Below are 19735 nucleotides of genomic sequence, written 5' to 3' on the forward strand. Positions count from 1 at the left end.
TATAATGACAACAAGAACACTTTAACATTGTACAAGAAGCTGTAAGAAGTGGTATGGTTTTATGTCCCAGCACTGATGCATTTGTCAATATATCAGCTGGAACACTTTTATTATTTTTAAGGGGACGTACATCAACATTCAGCTCCACTACAATTCATAATGTCGAGTGTCACTTCAAGTGCATAATATTGGTGTCACCATGTTATTGAAACAACATAACAACAAGATGTTGTTTCGGATGCATACAATATGTTCCTGTTTTAGAAAAAGTCAGGGTTATAAAGTTAGTGTGATGTGTAAACGATCCCTTTACAAACATGTCGTTGTGCTCTTTCATTGTCAAATCCACGTTCTATTATTCCGTTACTACAGACACAAAATGGACTGCATCTAACCCATCAGATATGCTGGTGGTTTACATTCACGTAGCTTTTTATGCTTATCAACAGACGGATGTCATGCAAATGCAGTCTGTATTTAATGACTTTATGGTCTTTGTGCTGTTAAATCCACACTGTGGTTCGCTGTGACAGATAATAATGGTAGAGTGGCCATTTCATATGCCATTATGATGGGAATCTAAACATATATTTCACATATATTTTCACTTAGTATCTCAAAATCACCACGGCATATTAGGGCAAATTTGTGCCACGCCCCCTCTCAGTTTTTTTCCTACAGTGGCCCTAAAACTCATGACTTAGTGTCTCATGATTAATGAGCTACCAAGTCATTATTTTGTCTCATGTTATTTTTTTGTCACATTGGCAGACTTGGGCTTCCATACAGGTGACATCCAGATTCAATGTCTCGTCTGTTCTGACCACAGATTCATGCCATGTGTGTGTTTGGCCTGTTTTGTCCACAGAGAATAAAAGTCTAACCTGTTTTAGTTTGAGAAGGCTCACATGACCAGACAGCAAGTTTCTGTGTCCGGTGAGACGAATCAATCCAAGCCCAAACAGAAACACCAGCATTCACAGATATCAGATAACAAACTGTGTCATTAACATCATTCCAACGACAGCTAACACATAGGTTGTAAACATCAACATCCAAACAGAAAGGTGTGTTCTCTGTGGAGGAGCCGGTAGCACCAACAGTCAAGTCAAGTCCGTTGTAGAAAACAAGCTGCTCCTTCCCACATCGGTTTGCTGAGTGAGGGGACGACAGGCTTTATTCTCATGTCGGACAGCCCGCACTTGATTTGTACCATCGTTGTGTCGCTGTCAACCAACACGGAAAAGAAGTTCATGCTGTTTTCTGCGGTTGTCAGAAGGCATTCTGGGTAATGCAGGAAGTCGCTAGCGTAAGTGGAAATACAGTAGACGAGGGGTTGATATAAAAGTAGGTACTAGAAATAGTAAAATGATGTCACTTCACACGTAATGTAAATCACAGATATGCAGTATAACAGTGAGGCTTTGGGGTCGGAGGTTTCCGTGGCAACCGTTGTCTCTTTCTGACATGCATAAGCTCAACACATTTCCTTTATATTCCTCATTTCACCACCTGGCATATTGCTGTAATAATCCGACTGGTCAGCTCTGATGTGTTTGTGAATGACACGCTTAGACCACCTGCCCACCTGGTCCGAGGCCCCCTAAAGGTCTTCTGAGGTAACTGCAGCTTCAGCTCCAGGCTCAAACGTAGGAGACCTTCAGAGCTATCGATGGTGTAACAGTGTAACAGTCCGAGTCCGCTTGCTGTTCATTGGAAGCCAGGCAGATATCATGTCCCTGTGTGTGTGTGTGTGTGTGTGTGTGTGTGTGTGTGTGTGTGTGTGTGTGTGTGTGTGTGTGTGTGTGTGTGTGTCTGTGTGTGTGTGTGTGTGTGTGTGTGTGGTATTGCTTTGGTGATTCACACATTCAGGATTCAGGCATTTGTTTCAGATCAGATTCAGATTCTCAGAGTCGTCCGCTACAGAAGGGGTGCTGTGATTGGTCAGCGACTGCATAGTCATGAGGTCATAAGGAAGTCTCCACGCAGGAGCCGTTCCTGTGGAAGGACCTGTGGTTGTGGCAGCTCTCGCTGCAGTGGACGATGAGCACCGGGTAGCAGAGTGCGTCCTCGTATTCTGGGGGTTCCTCCTGGTCCGTGGCGAGGCGCTCTGCCAGGCAGCGGGTGTTCTCTCCGGGGCTCTCCTGGTCCTCCAAGCTGCCACTCCTCCAGAAGCAGCTGCGCTGGGAGCCATAGCGCCGCGTCAGGGAGAAGCGGCTGCTGCTGAAGGGGATACGGGCGCCGGCGCCCGTGCAGATGCTCAGGGCGCTCCGGGAGAACACAGAGGAGCAGCTGATGGCCCGGTGACAGCGCTCGCAGTTCTGCCGTGTCCCACTGAAGCTGGACGGGCACTGGGCAAGGTCCATCAGGCCGGCCTCTGAGTAGCTGGGCACCAGCTGCTGGTTGGACCGGATGTGCCACTCCAGCTCCGTGCTGTCGATGGTGTTCACGCGGGGGATGCGGCGCCAATACGGCCGCTCGTCACAAGGCGTCACCGGCAGGTAGTCGTGGCCGAAGAGCTTCTCAACGCGGTAGTGGACGTACGTGGTGTGATACTCCGTGAAGACTCTGAGAGGCCAGGAGAAGGTGAGGAAGGAGGCGAACCAGAAGACGTAGTGGGACAGGTACCAGGGGTGGTGGTCCGGGTCCGACAGCACCAGGACGTACTCCTTCAGGTCAATGTTCTTCAGGTGCATGCCCTCCCGGGCTTCCATGTAGTCGTCCAGGCCTTCGTTGTCGGTGAAGAACCGCGCTCGCTGTGTCAGGTAGGAGTTCTCCGACTCCACGTTGGCAAAACTGAAGCACTTGGTGAAGCGCATCTTGGTGAGAGCGGACTTCTCCAGGCCCAGCAGCTGCTTGGAGACATCTTTGACTCCACAGTGGCTGTAGTCAAACTCCGCCTCCGCCACGTGGGTGTTGACGCGCTCGTGGTAGACCTGGGTGCTGGTGTACGCGTCTCCGTTGCGATAGCGCGTGACTTGGCGCGTCCGGCGGACGTAGTGGTAGCTGATGGCCTTCCACCAGATGCAGGGCTTGGCCTGCTGCATCCTCTGGATGCGCTCGTAGACGCCCTCCACGTCCACTCGGTGCTGCAGCTCGTTCTTCACGTGGCAGTGCCAGCACTCCACCAGGTAGACTAGGTACAGCATGCCCAGCAGGGCCAGGGGGATGTAGATGTAGCCGTCAGAGCAGGGGCTGTCGTGGTACATCATGGACTTCCCTTTGAAGGCGCTGTCGAAGGTTAGGCGGGTCACCTTGGTGACGTGACACCAAACCATGGCCGCCATGCAGCCGTACATGAGGACAGACAGCAGCAGGCACTTCCAGAAGCTCTCCCGGCACAGCGACTTGCTGAGGGATTGCTTAAGGGGTCTTTGCTGTCGAGTCAAGGAAAACAAAGACATGATCATACATTTCATCATCTAGAGGTCTACATCCCTGAAACAGCTTCAAACAGACTCTGACGTTGAATGGACTCGTCATCAACAGCTCATGGTGTTATTGTTCTGTTATTGATTTTAGAATAAGTGAGGCTGTTATAAGCCCCTGAGGGTTTCTCCTTCCACTGGGTCACTGTTTTCTGTTTGTTTTGTATTTTTAATTGTGCTACATAAATCAATAGTTAGAAAAGTCCCTGTAAAGATGGTACACATGGTACAGGTGAGGAGAGACCCAGATGATAGACCGCAGCTAAGGATGCTGGAAGTCAGCATCATTGATGTAGGCTATCAGAGAATCCTACTGTAACCAAGGAGATCTCTGTGGAGCAGATCCTTCGCCTGCAGTGATCCACACGTTAAAGCCTGAACCAGAACCAGATCCCAGCAGCAGCCTACCTCCTCCCTGGAGTCCGGCTCCAGCACGGTGCTCGTGCTGCCGTCGCTGGCAGTCGCAGCCGCGGCCGACGCCGGGGGGGACATGGTGCCGCGCGGCTGCTGGAGAACCGCAGGGCGTGGAAGGGAAGAGGGAGATTTCACCACCTCGCCCTGCAGAGAGCCTCTCGCATCGGATCCGGTTCAGAGTCTCCCTCCGTCCGAAGAAAAGCCCGAGACGAGTCGACGGATGCACACGTTGATCGATGAAGGGGGGGTTAAAGGAAGAGCCGCGTCCTGCCCTGCTGTAGCTCTCAGTGCCGCAGTAACACGGTGGTGGATGACATCAGCTGACAGTCGCGGTGAAACGGAGCACTTACCGGGCCCGGGGCCCTCCGGGAGCTGCGGTGTGGACCGGGAGGGGACGGGAGCGAGCGGGAGGGGACGGCGCCGCGGGCGGTCTGCGCGCTCCCGCTGCCGCTGTCCGCGGTGCTGACTGAGGCAGGTGAGACGCTGTGAAGCCGCCGCTTAAAGGGAAAGTCCACCCAAATGTGTGCAATAACAACACAAACAGCGGGACTGTCGATCACATCTGAGACATTATTATTGATCAGAAAAATCAAAGAGGTCCGGGTTCCTTTAATATGACAGGAAATAATCCACTGGATTGATTTTCCATTTTAAACTAAATAAAATCATATAATAGCAGTTTTAAACAATAACTATAACTCATTCCAGCATCTAATTGTGAGGCGTCTCTGCTTCCTCGGCCTTAATGATGGGAAACAGAATATCTGTTGCTTTTGATCAAGACATGATCATGACCTTTCAGAAGATGAATCCATGAATCAAAGTGAATCATCATCTTTGGCAGTTGTATCTTCTGTTGGCTCGTTTATCCATAACAAAGTGTCCTGTTTTATCGTTGTTTGGGAAAAGGAGAAACAGGTAAATGTAGTGGAATAAAAAAGGACAATATTTGCCTCTTATATTGGAGTAGAAGCATAAAGTATGAAATGTAAAGGTGTCAAGGTGACATGATTAATAAATTATGAATTTTGTTCAGCAATATGAAATGTTTAGCCTTTGTGAAGCAGGCGGTCTAACGTGTACATCAGTGCCTTTAGCTCCATGTGAATAGCTTCACATGTCGGGAAAGCACAGTAACACATGACAGCAGTGATCTGTGGTCGTACGTTTTAGACACTTTTATATGACGTCAGTAGTTACATCAGTAATGTTACACCGTATACACTTTTGTGAGTATTTAATAAATGTGAATGAATCTACAAAGACCTCTTTCAAAGGAAGGCTTTTCTAGTTTATATGTGAATATTATGGATTAGAAATAATCTGAAGCACACCCACTCTAATATGAAAATCATTACAAAATACTTAGAAAACCAGCGGCTTAACATAATTGAGCTATGTGCAGAGACTTATATCAAAATCATTATGGTCACAATTATACACACACAGCTTAAAAAAATACAAAATCTCTTCAGAAACCCGTTCAAGGTCTCTGACGGTCAAATGAACCAACTTGTGTTTCCTGTCCGTTTCTTTAACTTTAAACGTGCTTTTTCATTCATGTTCAGCAGCATAAATCCCTGCTACACATATGAACTGTGTCGTTGATGTTTCATACCTTCGGAAATCAGTTTCAGATGATCATACGTTAAAGGACACCATTATAAGGATTTACAGCATCATTTCTGATGCTCATCAGGGAGAGGAATCCGAATCAAAGCACTTGAACAGAAAGGATCGTAAAGCTGTAATAATAAAAGCAGACACTGAGGGTTTGATTTGAACCTTGTAGATTAAGAGTCCAAACGTAAACCAGTCTTCAGCAGCTTCCCCTCCTGATGCCTCCCAACCCACTCACTGCGCGTCCCAGGGTCTCCTCTTCTGATGACGACGGGGCCCCTTTAAGAGAGAGGGAACTAGGTTATGAACAAGCAGCAAGGTGACTCATGGGAACACGAAGGAGCAGCCTCGACCAGCAGAGCCGGACCCTCCGAACCCCCTGACCCCCCTGACCCTCCGGTACTTACAGCGTACATGTTGGACAGGCTGTTGAACAGCTCTTGGCCTGCGCTCACTTTGTTCCTCACCCCTCGGACGGTCCCGTTCTTGCTGCAGATGTTGATCCGGTTCTTGCTGAAGAGCATCTCTCTCTTGGCACTGGCGTACAGAAGCAGGTCGTCAGGTTCACAGCCGTCCCGGTCCACGCTGGCGTCCGGCGCCAGGCCGTTCAGGTGGCGGTTGGTGAGTGGCGGGCTGCCCCGCTCGGCCTCCGGGCTGCTGGTGCCGTCAGAGTCCACCGAGTCCGAGCCGCACCACGCCGCTTCATCCTTGAACACCTCAGCCAACACCCGGCCACTGTTGGCAGACGCCACTCTAAACCGGACCCTTCTCCCAGCCGTGTCTTTCTCCTGCTTCACCTTTGACCCCTCCATTGAAATCCAAGACCGTCTTACATCGTCCCATTCAGAAAAGCCAGACCTGCTCTTTCAGCCTAGAAGTCATAGTGGAACGCAATTATAAAACAATAAGATCCCCATTGACGTTTGAAAATGGGCTGAAAATACCCCAAGCACAAACACTAGACACCAGACGGTAAATAATACATGAGCGTCTGCCATGGCAACGGCTAAAACAGCAACCAGTAAACTGATATGACCACGTTCAATAATGGAGCGAGGTAGTTTTCACACAGCAGACAGACTACAGACCTGTGAGCAGTCTGTTACTTTCAACACGTCCCTGAACGCACCGTCCATTACCTCTGCCTGTTCCCCAATTAAGAGCAATCTCTCATATACGCTGTTTTCTAGAGAAATATTTATCTGCTCAGATAAAAACGCCTCCAGACTCAGACTCACTTCATCATGCAAAACATTACTTAATTGTATCTAATTTATCAAAGGTTCTATAATATGGATGAACAAATAATTATTAATTATTGAATCAAAACAGACTGACTGAAACCTCATTACAGTACAAAGTACAAAACAATAAATCGAAATATATAATATATTGTACAACATGGGCTTTACATAGCTCGATATCTCATGACGCGGTTCGTAGTATTACCATCACATTTCTAATATTACTACACAGAGCATCGATCCCCGGTTCCTTCCATGTAACGCAGGCTGTCATTCCCCTCCAGACCTGCAGGTGGCGGAGAAGCCACTGCGGATTCAACACCACCGAAGAAGACGGAGGGTCGTCCGCACGTGTTACGTGTCAAGATGGGGAAACGACGGCAGAACCAGCAGTTTTTCTCCAGTTTAAGCAAGAAACAGAAGAAACACCTGAAGGAGTTCGGAGAGGAGCACCCGGCCCATGACGCGTAAGCACCCGGCCCATGACGCGTAAGCACCCGGCTCGTGACGCGTAAGCACCCGGCGCGCGCGAGCCCGCGTTTTGGTAACATTTAGGCTAGGTTTGTGTTAGCTCACCGGCTAATTCAGGTGTTCTTCCTGCTATTACACTTGTTGTTCTAATAAAGAAAGCTCGGTTCATTTCCACGTAATGCGAACCTTGTGACGTCATAAGGTTAGGTCAGGTATTACGCTGAGCTTGATGCTCCTTTACTGTCGTCAGCAGGATGAGGAGCAGAAGTAGTTTCCCCTCCACTACCAGTTCTCTTGCTTCAGACTAAGACCAGTTATTGTTCATGTCTAAACAGGGTCGATACACTTGATCAGGTCCTGCACCAGTGAACAGGAACCAGCTGATCGGGTGCATTGAACACACACTGACCATGCAGACTTCGGTTCACTGTGGCACTGTGACTGATCTCTGATCTGTGTTTCCTGTTAAACACGGTGAAACTCAGATTCTCAGAGCTGTGCTTAAAGGAAATACTGGACCACGTGGGACCCAGCAGCCCAGACCATCTAAAGGACTACATTTCCCTCTGTGTGTGTTTTTCACAGAGTCAGTGCGAGACCTGAAAGAACGGAGATATTGGAACTGGTGAGTGTCCCTGAACGCACCATAAAGCCCAGTAAATGAGATCAGTGTCACTGCACAGAGAAGAAGAAGAGATCCTGTCTGATCAGATGTTATTGATTATCAATAACAATATCATATTGCAGACTGAAAGTTGTTTGGTTGCAGCCAGCAAGCCCAGACCAGTCCGACGATGAGTCTGATGAGCTGGAGGAGGAGGAGGAGGAGGAAGAGCCAGAGCAGCAAACAGCCTATCAGAAGCTTCTTTCCACTCTCAGCCAATCTGCCAGTAATGAGCGGAGTGAAGAGGAGAGCACCGACGAAGAGGAGCAGGAGGAGCAGGAGCTCCTTGGTGAAGGTGAGTTGTTTGTTCCCAGCACACTGAGCCGTCTCGGCCAACATCTCGCAGCACTGATCATGTTGTATTGCAGGGGACAGTGATGAAGATGATGAAGATGAAGGGGGAGAAGAAGAACCCGATGATGAGGCTGAGGCTGAAGCAGTAGAAGGCGAGGAGGTGGCGCTGCCGGCGGAGGCAGGAGATGAGTTCATCGATGAGGAGCACGAGTCCCAGTTCTGCCTGGAGACCAACTTCACTGAGGACGGAGGACCAGAGGACGCCGGAGACACCAAAGGTAGGAAACGGCCACATCACAGGTGGATAGTGATAACCTGTAATAGTCCAAATCACAGGTGGATAGTGATGACCCGTAATAGTCCAAATCACAGGTGGATAGTGATAACCCGTAATAGTCCAAATCACAGGTGGATAGTGATAACCTGTAATAGTCCAAATCACAGGTGGATAGTGATAACCCGTAATAGTCCAAATCACAGGTGGATAGTGATAACCTGTAATAGTCCAAATCACAGGTGGATAGTGATAACCTGTAATAGTCCAAATCACAGGTGGATAGTGATAACCTGTAATAGTCCATATCACAGGTGGATAGTGATAACCCGTAATAGTCCAAATCACAGGTGGATAGTGATAACCTGTAATAGTCCAAATCACAGGTGGATAGTGATAACCCGTAATAGTCCAAATCACAGGTGGATAGTGATAACCTGTAATAGTCCAAATCACAGGTGGATAGTGATAACCCGTAATAGTCCAAATCACAGGTGGATAGTGATAACCCGTAATAGTCCAAATCACAGGTGGATAGTGATAACCCGTAATAGTCCAAATCACAGGTGGATAGTGATGAACCGTAATAGTCCAAATCACAGGTGGATAGTGATAACCCGTAATAGTCCAAATCACAGGTGGATAGTGATAACCTGTAATAGTCCAAATCACAGGTGGATAGTGATAACCCGTAATAGTCCAAATCACAGGTGGATAGTGATAACCTGTAATAGTCCAAATCACAGGTGGATAGTGATAACCCGTAATAGTCCAAATCACAGGTGGATAGTTATAACCCGTAATAGTCCAAATCACAGGTGGATAGTGATGAACCGTAATAGTCCAAATCACAGGTGGATAGTGATAACCTGTAATAGTCCAAATCACAGGTGGATAGTGATAACCCGTAATAGTCCAAATCACAGGTGGATAGTGATGAACCGTAATAGTCCAAATCACAGGTGGATAGTGATAACCCGTAATAGTCCAAATCACAGGTGGATAGTGATAACCTGTAATAGTCCAAATCACAGGTGGATAGTGATGACCCGTAATAGTCCAAATCACAGGTGGATAGTAGGGATGGGCGATATGGACTAAAAAATTGATCACGATAATTTCTGGCATTTATCCCGGTAACAATAAAAGTGACGATAAAAAAGTGAAGTTGACGCTGTTGCTTTTGCTGCATCTGTGCGCATTTTCTGGCTCTCGTCATATTCTGGTTTGTGCTGGTGTTTGAGGTGGTGGAACAAATTGGTGGTGTTACTACCCTTTGCAATCACCGTTTTTTTTACAAACTCTGCATATAACAGTGTTTTGCTCCATGTCAGACTTATAATAACCAAACCAGTTCCAGATAATCGAGCTGGAGCCTCGTTTAGCAACGAGCACCTCGCTCTCAGCTCCGCCTTCCGCCATGTTTGTTATTGTTCTTCACGTGAGCCGAGAGATCAGGTCTACAGGCAGGAGGCAGGTGCCTGTCACGTGAGTTGGGCTGCGAGTGCGTGGTCGCATACAACGTCATCAAACGAGAGTAAATCTGAATACAATAAAGTTGGGGGGAAAAAGTCATCAACCGGAATTTATCGTTATTACCGCGAGATGACAAATTCTTACCGTGTGGAAATTTTTTGATGGTATATCGCAAACGGTAAAATATCGCCCATTCCTAGTGGATAGTTATAACCCGTAATAGTCCAAATCACAGGTGGATAGTGATGACCCGTAATAGTCCCAATCACAGGTGGATAGTGATGAACCGTAATAGTCCCAATCACAGTTGGATAGTGATGAACCGTAATAGTCCAAATCACAGGTGGATAGTGATAACCTGTAATAGTCCAAATCACAGGTGGATAGTGATAACCCGTAATAGTCCAAATCACAGGTGGATAGTGATGACCCGTAATAGTCCAAATCACAGGTGGATAGTGATGAACCGTAATAGTCCCAATCACAGGTGGATAGTGATGAACCGTAATAGTCCAAATCACAGGTGGATAGTGATAACCTGTAATAGTCCAAATCACAGGTGGATAGTGATAACCCGTAATAGTCCACATCACAGGTGGATAGTGATGAACCGTAATAGTCCACATCACAGGTGGATAGTGATAACCCGTAATAGTCCACATCACAGGTGGATAGTGATGAACCGTAATAGTCCACATCACAGGTGGATAGTGATAACCCGTAATAGTCCACATCACAGGTGGATAGTAGGGCTGTAACGATACACCAAACTCACGATTCGGTTTGTATCCCGATTTTTGACCCACGGTTCGATACAAACCTCGATTTTTTTTGTTAGTGGGGGGGGGGGGGGGGGGGGTGATAAGAGTTTTATTTTTTAAATTAAACATTTTATTTATGTAACATTTCAATAACTTGGAACACTAGAAGAATAGAACAGTTGAAAACCTTTTCTAAAGATTAAGAACAATATTATCGTCTCGAGTATGGTTATAAAATATAACATACTAATAAAATACTATAAAAATAGAACATTTTAAAATCTTTATAAACTGGACAGATTTGAACACTTATGATTAAGAACAGTATTATGTCTATATAAGGTCTCAATAACATGAGCAAAAAAACTTGAACCCATCATTTTCCACCACCGAAAAGGGGCGCATGTCCAGAGCCTATGGCAAGCCGTTTTAACATTTAATAGCTAGACTGAATATTAGGGGTGTAACGGTACATGTATTTGTATTGAACCGTTTCGGTACGGGGTGCTCGGTTCGGAACGGAGGCGTACCGAACGAGTTTCCATACGGACATATTAAGTAGAGGACCGCATGTGTGGAGCATGCTGCAGCCGCACATGCGCAGTTGCGCACACCGCGACACAAGCAGTAGTAGCGGACGTCATGGCTAATGCCGCTAGCGTTGGCAACAAGCCAGAGTTGGAGGACCCTCCCGCGACATTAAGGTCTCCCGTTTGGGAACACTTCAGCAAAGCGGTTTGCCGACATTGTTCATGTGAGGTCGGGTATGTTTCTGGCAACATGTCAAACCTGTTGACGCATTTGAAACGGCACCACCCCCACGTGAACATCGCTACAACGAGGAGAAAGACGAGCGTAACGTTCAAACACAGCTCCCCACCGCATTTAAACAGCCTCTCCCTGCCCTGTTCAATTTTGCACATCAGATGGAGAAAAGATTTGTTTTTAAAAAAACAGTCTGAGCCTTATTCATGTTATTTAATCTGAGCAACAACTTGAAACTATTTAGTGTTGCAACTGTTCAATTTTGCACATCAGATGGAGAAAATATATTTTTTAAAGAAAGTCTGTTATTTTTATTTTTTAAATAAATATTTTAAATACTTGTATTTATATTTTTGAGCAGCATTCTAGCTCCAGTGCATGTTCCTACTGTTAAAAGCACAAAAGTAATAAACAACTAGCACATTTATATTTTGCATTTTGTTTTCTTACTGTACCGAAAATGAACCGAACCGTGACCTCAAAACCGAGGTACGTACCGAACCGAGATTTTTGTGTACCGTTACACCCCTACTGAATATGTATTGCAGATATCTGTAATTCAATTCTTCCTAGTCATAAAGAACATTTCAGATATCCACCATGACATTCTTCCTAGGACAAATGACGTCACTTTTGCCATTCATGTGTATTGGGCTTTCAATTTCAGATATCCACAATTACATTCTGGATATCTAGAATGAACATTCTGGATATCTGCAATTTAATTCTTACTAGGAAAAACTCCCATTTCAGATATCTTCAATCCAATTGTTACTAGTCATAATTTTCATTTCAGATATCCAAAATGAAAAACTATTCCAGATATCCAGAATGTAATTTTGAATATCCAAAAATACATTGTGACTGGTAGAAATGTTGTTATGGATATCCACAATTCGTATTATGACTAGTAGAAATGTAATTTTAGATATCTACAATTAGAATTGTGACTAGGAACAATACAATTGCAGATATCCACAAATGTATTGTTGATATCTGTTGACAGGTAGACAGGACGCCATTTAAAAAATAAATAAATTATGACTAGTAACAATTGGATTGAAGATATCTGAAATGGGAGTTTCTCCTAGTAAGAATTAAATTGCAGATATCGAGAATGTTCATTCTAGATATCCAGAATGTAATTGTGGATATCTGAAACTGAAAGCCCAATACACATGAATGGCAAAAGTGACATCATTTGTCCTAGGAAGAATGTTATTGTGGATATCTGAAATGTTCTTTATGACTAGGAAGAATTGAATTACAGATATCTGCAATACATATTCAGTCTAGCTATTAAATGTTAAAACGGCTTGCCATAGGCGCTCTCCTTCAAACAATCACACATACAGTTCATGGCTGCACCTGATTGGACGATCGCTTTCACAGCTGTCCTGTCTGCTCCGGAGTTCACGCAGACCAACATGGCGGCTCGTTTGGAAACTTTCTCTTATTTTACGAAAATAGTTCACCGGAAGGTGTTTCTGAAAACATTTTAAGTGAGAAATAAGCTATGCAGTTGCTGAATCCGTCTTTATTTTAGATCGACAACATTCAGTTTAGAAGATTTTCGCGAGCGTTCCCGAGGCGGCGAGTCGAGCCCGGCGCCTCTGATTAGCATAAAGTTGATTCACTTCAACTTTATGCAAATGTGGAGCGGCCAACTCGCGCGCCGTCTCTCGACATTCGCCGCAACGCTACCAGAATGCATTGCACGGCTTTTCACATAGACAATGAATGGGACGCGGTGAAACACCGCTGCCTGTGGACACGCACCTTGATAGCTGGAAGTTGTGTCGTGATTGCCTTCTAACACCGCGAGACAGGTTCGTGGATCAGAGTGTCGCGATTTCAGTTTGGATACGTGTGTCGTTACAGCCCTAGTGGATAATGATAACCTGTAATAGTTTGGTCACGTCTAAGAGAAGCATTCTTTCAAGGCTTCTCTGTGTGAGGAACTCTGGTGTGACTGAGGATGTCTTACAGTCTCATTTCTGTCCAGCAGACATGTTCCTGCAGCATTTAGACACAGAGCTGGCCGAGGAGGATGTGCAGAAGATCACCTCTGGAGGCAAAGTCAAAGCTCACGTCACGGTAATGAGTTCTCCTGAATCGACCAGCGTCTTCATCAGAGTAAACCCTCAATCCTAAAATGTGCTTCCTGCCTCCACTAGTGGCCGGAGCTGGGCTCTCTGCTCTGCAGCATTCCCCTGGAGAGGTTCGGATCCATCGGCCCAAAGAAAGACACAAACCTGCCACTTTTCCACAAGGTTCTGGAGACCAGCTGGAAGGATCTGAACCAGACCCCCGACCCTAAGGGGGTGGCTGAGGACATCAGTCCCTTGCAGCTGGAGCTGCTGGCTCTTATGGGCTCCTACAAGGACCTGTACCACCCAGAGACCTGTCCCGTGAACCAGGGCCCGCAGGTCTGCAGGGCATACTGCCTCCACGTGCTCAACCACGTCCTGAAGGCCAACTCCCGGGTCCTGGCCCACAACGCGCTGCTGAGGGAGCAGAGTACTCTGGGTAAAGCTGGAACCGACCCGCAGGACGACCCCCGAGACCAAGGCCTGACCCGGCCCAAGGTAAAGCACAATGACCACAAGCACATTGTAGTCCTCTGTAGTCCATTATAGTCCTCTGTAGTCCTCGGTAGTCCATTGTAGTCCTCTGTAGTCCTCTGTAGTCCTCGGTGGTCCATTGTAGTCCATTGTAGTCCTCTGTAGTCCATTGTAGTCCTCTATAGTCCATTATAGTCCTCTGTAATCCATTATAGTCCTCTGTAGTCCATTATAGTCCATTGTAGTCCTCTGTAGTCCATTATAGTCCTCTGTAGTCCATTGTAGTCCTCTGTAGTCCACTGTAGTCCTCTGTAATCCATTGTAGTCCTCTGTAGTCCATTATAGTCCTCTGTAGTCCCCTGCTATCCTCACTGTTCCTTTTCTTAAATGTAACCATGGTTGTGGGTCCGTCAGGTCCTGATCCTGGTCCCGTTCAGGGGCGGAGCTCTGCGAGTGGTCCAGACGCTCATCGGTCTGCTGGAGACCAAAGGCAGGAAGTTGGTGGTCAGCAACAAGAAGAGGTTCAAGGAGGAGTTCGGAGAGGAGGCGGAGGCCACGCCCCCCAACCTGCAGAGACCAGAAGACTACAGCGCCGTCTTCTCCGGCAACGTGGACGACCACTTCAGAATCGGTAAGCTGCCCTCCCTGACCTCGACCTGTCTGAGACCCTGTGTGAGACCATGACTCTGTCTGAGACCGTGTCCCCATCTGAGACCCTGTGTGAGACCATGTCCCTGTCTGAGACCGTGTCCCTGTCCTAGACCGTGTCCTTGCCTTAGACCCTGTCCCTGAGACCGTGTTCCTGTCTGAGACCCTGTCCTTGTCTGAGACCCTGTCTGATACTGTGTCCCTGTGTGAGACCATGTCTCCATCTGAGACCATGTCCCTGTCTGAGACCGTGTCCCCGTCTGAGATCGTGTCCCAATCTGAGACCCTGTCCTTGTCTGAGACCCTGTCCCTGAGACCCTGTCTGACTGTCTGAGACCCTGTCCCTGATACCTTGTCCCTGTCTGAGACCCTGTCCCTGAGACCCTGTCCCTGAGACCCTGTCCCTGTCTGACTGTCTGAGACCCTGTCCCTGAGACCCTGTCCCTGATACCTTGTCCCTGATACCTTGTCCCTGTCCCTGAGACCCTGTCCTCTGTCCTCCCAGGCGTGTCCATCGTGAGGAGCAGCATCCGTCTGTACTCGCCCTTCTACTCGTCGGACATCATCATTGCGTCGCCGCTGGGCCTCAGGACCGTGCTGGGAGCCGAGGGGGAACACAACCGAGACTTTGACTTCCTGTCCTCTGTGGACCTGCTGGTGGTGGACCAGGCAGACGTCTTACTCATGCAGAACTGGGAGCACGTCTTGGTAAGAACACACACCCGTCCAACGGGACGCGTCGCCCGGAGGGATGTGGCGCCCTCTGCTGGTTGTAGATGAGTCACATGTTAAGATTTAACTGTTGCACATGTTCTAACCACGGTTGGCATGGTTACGGTGAATACTGTCCCACGTCCTCTGTAGCACGTGATGAAGCACATGAACCTGCAGCCGCTGGACCCCCACGGAGTGGACTTCTCCAGGGTGAGGATGTGGAACCTGAACAACTGGGCCAGACACTACCGGCAAACCCTGGTCTTCAGCTCCATCCAGGACCCGCAGATCAACAACATCCTCACCAAGCACTCTGCCAACTACCGGGGACAGGTAGGCGTCCCCTGTCCGGACCTCACCTGGACCCATCACCCGGGACAAAGATGTGACCTCATCCATGGAGCTCTAATCTCTTCCTCTGTGGTGTTCCCAGGTCGCCACCAAGAACTTGCCGAAAGCGGGTTCCATCTGCCAGGTGCTGGTTCAGCTGCCTCACGTGTTCCAGATGTTCTCCTCCGACAGCTTCATGGACCACGACGCCCGGTGAGCTCCTCCCACAGGAACCACGCATGCAGCCGCAGACCGCCTGGGGCCTCGGTAGATGGATGCTCCACGTAGTTGGGGATCCTTCAGTCTGTTTGAGCTTCAGCAAGAAGAGTGAGATAACCTCACCCTCCCACCGGGGAGGCACACGCTAACTGCTATAGGCTTGTTTGAGCTGTGTGCAGTCACAAGGGATTTGATTGGACGCTAGAAAGTGGGCGGTCTTGGAACGCAGCGTCATAGGAGAGGGCCAGCTTGTACATCGCACATGAATGCGTAGTTGGAGGGGGACAGGATGACTCGCGTCTCTTGGTCCAAGCACATAGAGATCTTCAGACTTCGTCACTCTACTTTTCTCTTTTCGGTCGCCTTAAAGGAAAACACCACCGCATTTCCATACTGAACTATGTTCTGCTCTGATCTTAGACGAGGTGATACATACCTCCCTCTCCTCTGTGCGTGCACTCAATGGCTCTTGCGCGCACTCCACGCAGCGCTAATTTGCTAGCATGTAGCTTGTCCCAGTATATTCCTTAGGATCCAAAGGGGGGTGAAATTAGAAGCGACCAAGCACTTCCACGTTGTCCCTATTTAAATACGGTTACGTGAGTAGTCACACGACCCAAGTTTGGTTACACAAAATGAAACATGCCAATTTTTCTAAGCGGATAACAAGGATAACTATATAGTATGGCGGAATAACAACTGGAAGCACTTCGACGTCGGCGCAGTAATATCATCACTCCGCTCCCCCTCTTACTTCCGTCAATAGAACCTACGTGACCTGCACGCCGTCGCCTGCACTACCTGTAGTAGTTTGTGCACAGTTGAGGAAGCATCAGGTTGTAGTAAGATAGTTTGTGAACAATCAAACATCGTGGTTATAACGTGCATCGTACAGGGTTGTGAAAACAAGCAGAAGGTATATAGTCCCGTCATGTTTTGAGTGATGATATTACTGCGCCGACGTCGAAGTGCTTCCAGTTGTTATTCCGCCATACTATATAGTTATCCTTGTTATCCGCTTAGAAAAATTGGCATGTTTCATTTTGTGTAACCAAACTTGGGTCGTGTACCTACTCACGTAACCGTATTTAAATAGGGACAACGTGGAAGTGCTTGGTCGCTTCTAACTTCACCCCCCTTTGGACCCTAAGGAATATACTGGGACAAGCTACATGCTAGCAAATTAGCACTGCGCGGAGTGCGCGCAAGAGCCATTGAGTGCACGCACAGAGGAGAGGGAGGTATGTATCACCTCGTCTAAGATCAGAGCAGAACATAGTTCAGTATGGAAATGCGGTGGTGTTTTCCTTTAAACTTGACGTTTATATCTGTGATGCTTCTTTCTCTTTTCTGTGGATGAGAGGTTGTTTCCTTTTTCACTGTGACAAATAGGTTTTCTTGATCCCACAGCCATGAAAAGCTTTTTATTTGCCCCTGTTCCCCGTCCTGCCTGCAGGTTTCAGTTCTTCATCGACAGAGTGCTGCCTCAGTACAGGGATTCGGTCATGTCCCACACTCTGATCTACATCCCTTCTTACTTCGACTACATCCGGTTGCGCAACTGCATGAAGAAAGAGGAGATGAACTTTGCCGGCATCTGCGAGTACTCCAGCAAGTCGGAGGTGTCCCGAGCCAGACACTTCTTCCAGAAGGGGGACACCCAGTTCCTGCTCTTCACGGAGCGCTTCCACTTCTACAAGAGGTCAGTTCCCCACGTGGGGTCGGCTCTTCATGACCTTATTACCACCTTGAACAGAGTTCAGAAGCCTCGTGTTCCAGTCGTGTTTCAGTGCATAAAGCCTTGTTCCTCTGGTGTGTATTGATAATAAAAACAGACGTGTTTTCATGGTGAAATCTAACAGGAATGTGGTTCTTCATTTCTGAAGCTGGGATGAAGCTATCACAGCACCCTCTTGGTTTGCTGTGTAGATTCAGATCTTTAACAGGGTGTTAGTAAGGCTCAAATATTAATACGAGGAGGAAATAATGCTAGTTGTAATAATGCTTGTCTATCAGATTGCAGTAGGGTTGCACGGTATACCGGTACTAATTTGGTACCGGGGTACTGAGGCATTTAAAACGGTACTATATTGCATTTGGACGGGACCGGTACTTGCAGCGCCGCCGGCAGCGCCCGCAACAGCGCAGCGAACTCGCCACGTGACGTCACTGCGTTGTAACTACAGCTGAGAGGACGAGGAGCGAGCCGCAGTTTGGGGAGATAAAAGGAAAAAGCAAGCAAGCTGGAGGAAACCGCTAGCAAATTAGCGAGCAGCGTAGACTGGAACAACAAACGGAGCAGGAGGAAATCTTGGAGAGAGCGCGAGAGAGAGAGAACGAGAGAGCGCGAGAGAGAGAGAGCGCGAGAGAGAGAGAGCGCGCGCGAGCGAGCGAAGCACGGAGAGGAGAATGGCTGCTGCGACCGTCACCACGCCGCAACTTGCGGACAAACCAGCGCCGCGAAGTGCGATATGGCCGTACTTTAGCTTAAAACAAATGCGCAAAGCGAGGCAGTTAACGCCGATGCACCACTGTGTAAACGGTGTTTAAAACATGCATGGCTAACGGCGGAAACACCTCCGACTTAGCCAAACACTTAAAGGACAAGCCCCCAGACCTGCACACTGAGCTCAGGGAACGACAGGTCATTTACTCAGGAAGAAAAGCCACATTCAGTGCTAAAAGCAAGCGCCATCGCCCTTCACTCTTAACAAAAGTAGCTCTGGAAGAAAAAAAAAAGAGCTGGTTTATTTATATTATTATATTTTATATTATATTATTGTATTTATATTTTAACATTTTTAAAATTGTGTGCATTAGAAAAGCTTGTCTTTGTGGTATTTTATTTTATTTTCTGATTAATATGTTATTGTTCTAAGATTTTCTATTAAAATAAAGTCAGTAATGACATTTTTTGCGTTCACTTTTTATTTGAAAAAGTATCGAAAAGTACCGAAACACATGTTGGTACCGGTACCAACATGTTGGTATCGTGACAACACTATATTGCAGGCCGCCACATTACACACTGAATGTAAAGCCTTTCTTGTGGACTGACCTGAACCGTGTGTGGTGATAATCAGGTGTAATAACATAATGGATTGTTCCTGCTCTCTACTGGTGTCATGCTTCCATCCTCTGGATGTAACTTGGAGAGCGCTGACCTCTCACTGACCTCTCACTGACCTCTCACCTCTGTGTGCAGGTACACCATCAAAGGGATCCAGAACCTGATATTTTATGGACTACCCACCTTCCCACACTTCTACAGCGAGGTGTGTAACATGCTGGCGGAGGGGGGGCGGGGCGAAGAGGCCAGCTGGACCTGCACCGCCCTCTACTCCCGCTACGATGCCCACAAGTTAGCTGCCATCACCGGAGCACAGCGAGCCGGACAGATGCTGCACTCCCACAAGAGCGTTCACCTCTTTGTTACAGGAGGGGACGCCGCCGCGTCCTGATGCAGCCCATGAAACGGGGACCACTGTGCTTCATTACAGTAGGAGGAGCCAGGCTTCCTGGGCTGACCACATCAGAACATGTGGGTGAGAATACTGAACATTATATGTGGACCCAGCACCAGGAAAGACCTGTTTATGGACTTTGTTGGATGTGTTGAAGATGAAGCTGAGATCATAACACGTCGTAACATTGGGTTATATGATCACTGTGATAAGATTAGGATACACATTTTATTATCGTATTTGATAAGACATCATCCAGAAGGTGCTAAAATAACTGATATCATTGTTTATGATTGTAAGTATGGAGGCATACTGAATATAACCGTTTTTAAAATGAATAATGGGTGTCTTTCTTTGTTATCTGGTTGAGTATTTTAGGAATTTT

At 47.4% G+C, this 19735-nt stretch overlaps 3 protein-coding genes across 5 annotated transcripts; 1 reads left to right on the forward strand and 2 right to left on the reverse strand.

Annotated features, from left to right (window-relative positions):
• Positions 1-1919: 1919 nt before the first annotated feature.
• tmem151bb (transmembrane protein 151Bb) lies at positions 1920-4218 on the reverse strand. The gene is made up of 2 exons (XM_084014147.1): positions 3837-4218; positions 1920-3377 (listed from the first exon to the last, which is right to left on the reverse strand). The coding sequence occupies exons 1-2, from the start codon at positions 3918-3920 to the stop codon at positions 1968-1970; spliced, it is 1494 nt and encodes a 497-aa protein (XP_083870273.1). The 5' UTR covers positions 3921-4218; the 3' UTR covers positions 1920-1967.
• Positions 4219-5063: 845 nt separating this feature from the next.
• Positions 5064-6336, reverse strand: grxcr1b (glutaredoxin and cysteine rich domain containing 1 b). The gene is made up of 2 exons (XM_084012970.1): positions 5870-6336; positions 5064-5741 (listed from the first exon to the last, which is right to left on the reverse strand). Exons 1-2 carry the CDS (start codon positions 6272-6274, stop codon positions 5697-5699), a joined length of 450 nt encoding a protein of 149 aa, XP_083869096.1. The 5' UTR covers positions 6275-6336; the 3' UTR covers positions 5064-5696.
• A 681-nt stretch (positions 6337-7017) lies between these two features.
• Positions 7018-19359, forward strand: utp25 (UTP25 small subunit processor component). 3 transcript variants are annotated; one of them, XM_084014144.1, is made up of 12 exons: positions 7018-7173; positions 7763-7802; positions 7947-8136; positions 8210-8413; positions 13417-13508; positions 13589-13999; positions 14390-14606; positions 15129-15331; positions 15488-15670; positions 15771-15880; positions 17343-17588; positions 19092-19359. In XM_084014144.1, the coding sequence occupies exons 1-12, from the start codon at positions 7073-7075 to the stop codon at positions 19345-19347; spliced, it is 2253 nt and encodes a 750-aa protein (XP_083870270.1). In that variant the 5' UTR covers positions 7018-7072; the 3' UTR covers positions 19348-19359. The 3 variants fall into 3 exon arrangements, with proteins under 3 accessions (XP_083870270.1, XP_083870271.1, XP_083870272.1); XM_084014145.1 differs by having other exon boundaries at positions 7019-7173; positions 13420-13508; XM_084014146.1 differs by having other exon boundaries at positions 7150-7195.
• Positions 19360-19735: the final 376 nt, after the last annotated feature.

This window comes from Eutrigla gurnardus (genome assembly GCF_963514095.1).
Source record: "Eutrigla gurnardus genome assembly, chromosome: 7".
Taxonomy (NCBI): Eukaryota; Metazoa; Chordata; class Actinopteri; order Perciformes; family Triglidae; genus Eutrigla; species Eutrigla gurnardus.

Bases quoted from the DNA above. Each gene is read 5' to 3' on its own strand.
- tmem151bb (XM_084014147.1), bottom strand. From the start codon at position 3,920: ATGTCCCCCCCGGCGTCGGCCGCGGCTGCGACTGCCAGCGACGGCAGC. The intron at 3,378-3,836 runs GTAGGCTGCTGC...TTGACTCGACAG, and splicing joins AGCCGGACTCCAGGGAGGAG to CAAAGACCCCTTAAGCAATC.
- grxcr1b (XM_084012970.1), bottom strand. From the start codon at position 6,274: ATGGAGGGGTCAAAGGTGAAGCAGGAGAAAGACACGGCTGGGAGAAGG. The intron at 5,742-5,869 runs GTAAGTACCGGA...TCTCTCTTAAAG, and splicing joins GCCTGTCCAACATGTACGCT to GGGCCCCGTCGTCATCAGAA.
- utp25 (XM_084014144.1), top strand. From the start codon at position 7,073: ATGGGGAAACGACGGCAGAACCAGCAGTTTTTCTCCAGTTTAAGCAAG. The intron at 7,803-7,946 runs GTGAGTGTCCCT...GTTTGGTTGCAG, and splicing joins GAACGGAGATATTGGAACTG to CCAGCAAGCCCAGACCAGTC. The intron at 14,000-14,389 runs GTAAAGCACAAT...TGGGTCCGTCAG, and splicing joins AAGGCCTGACCCGGCCCAAG to GTCCTGATCCTGGTCCCGTT.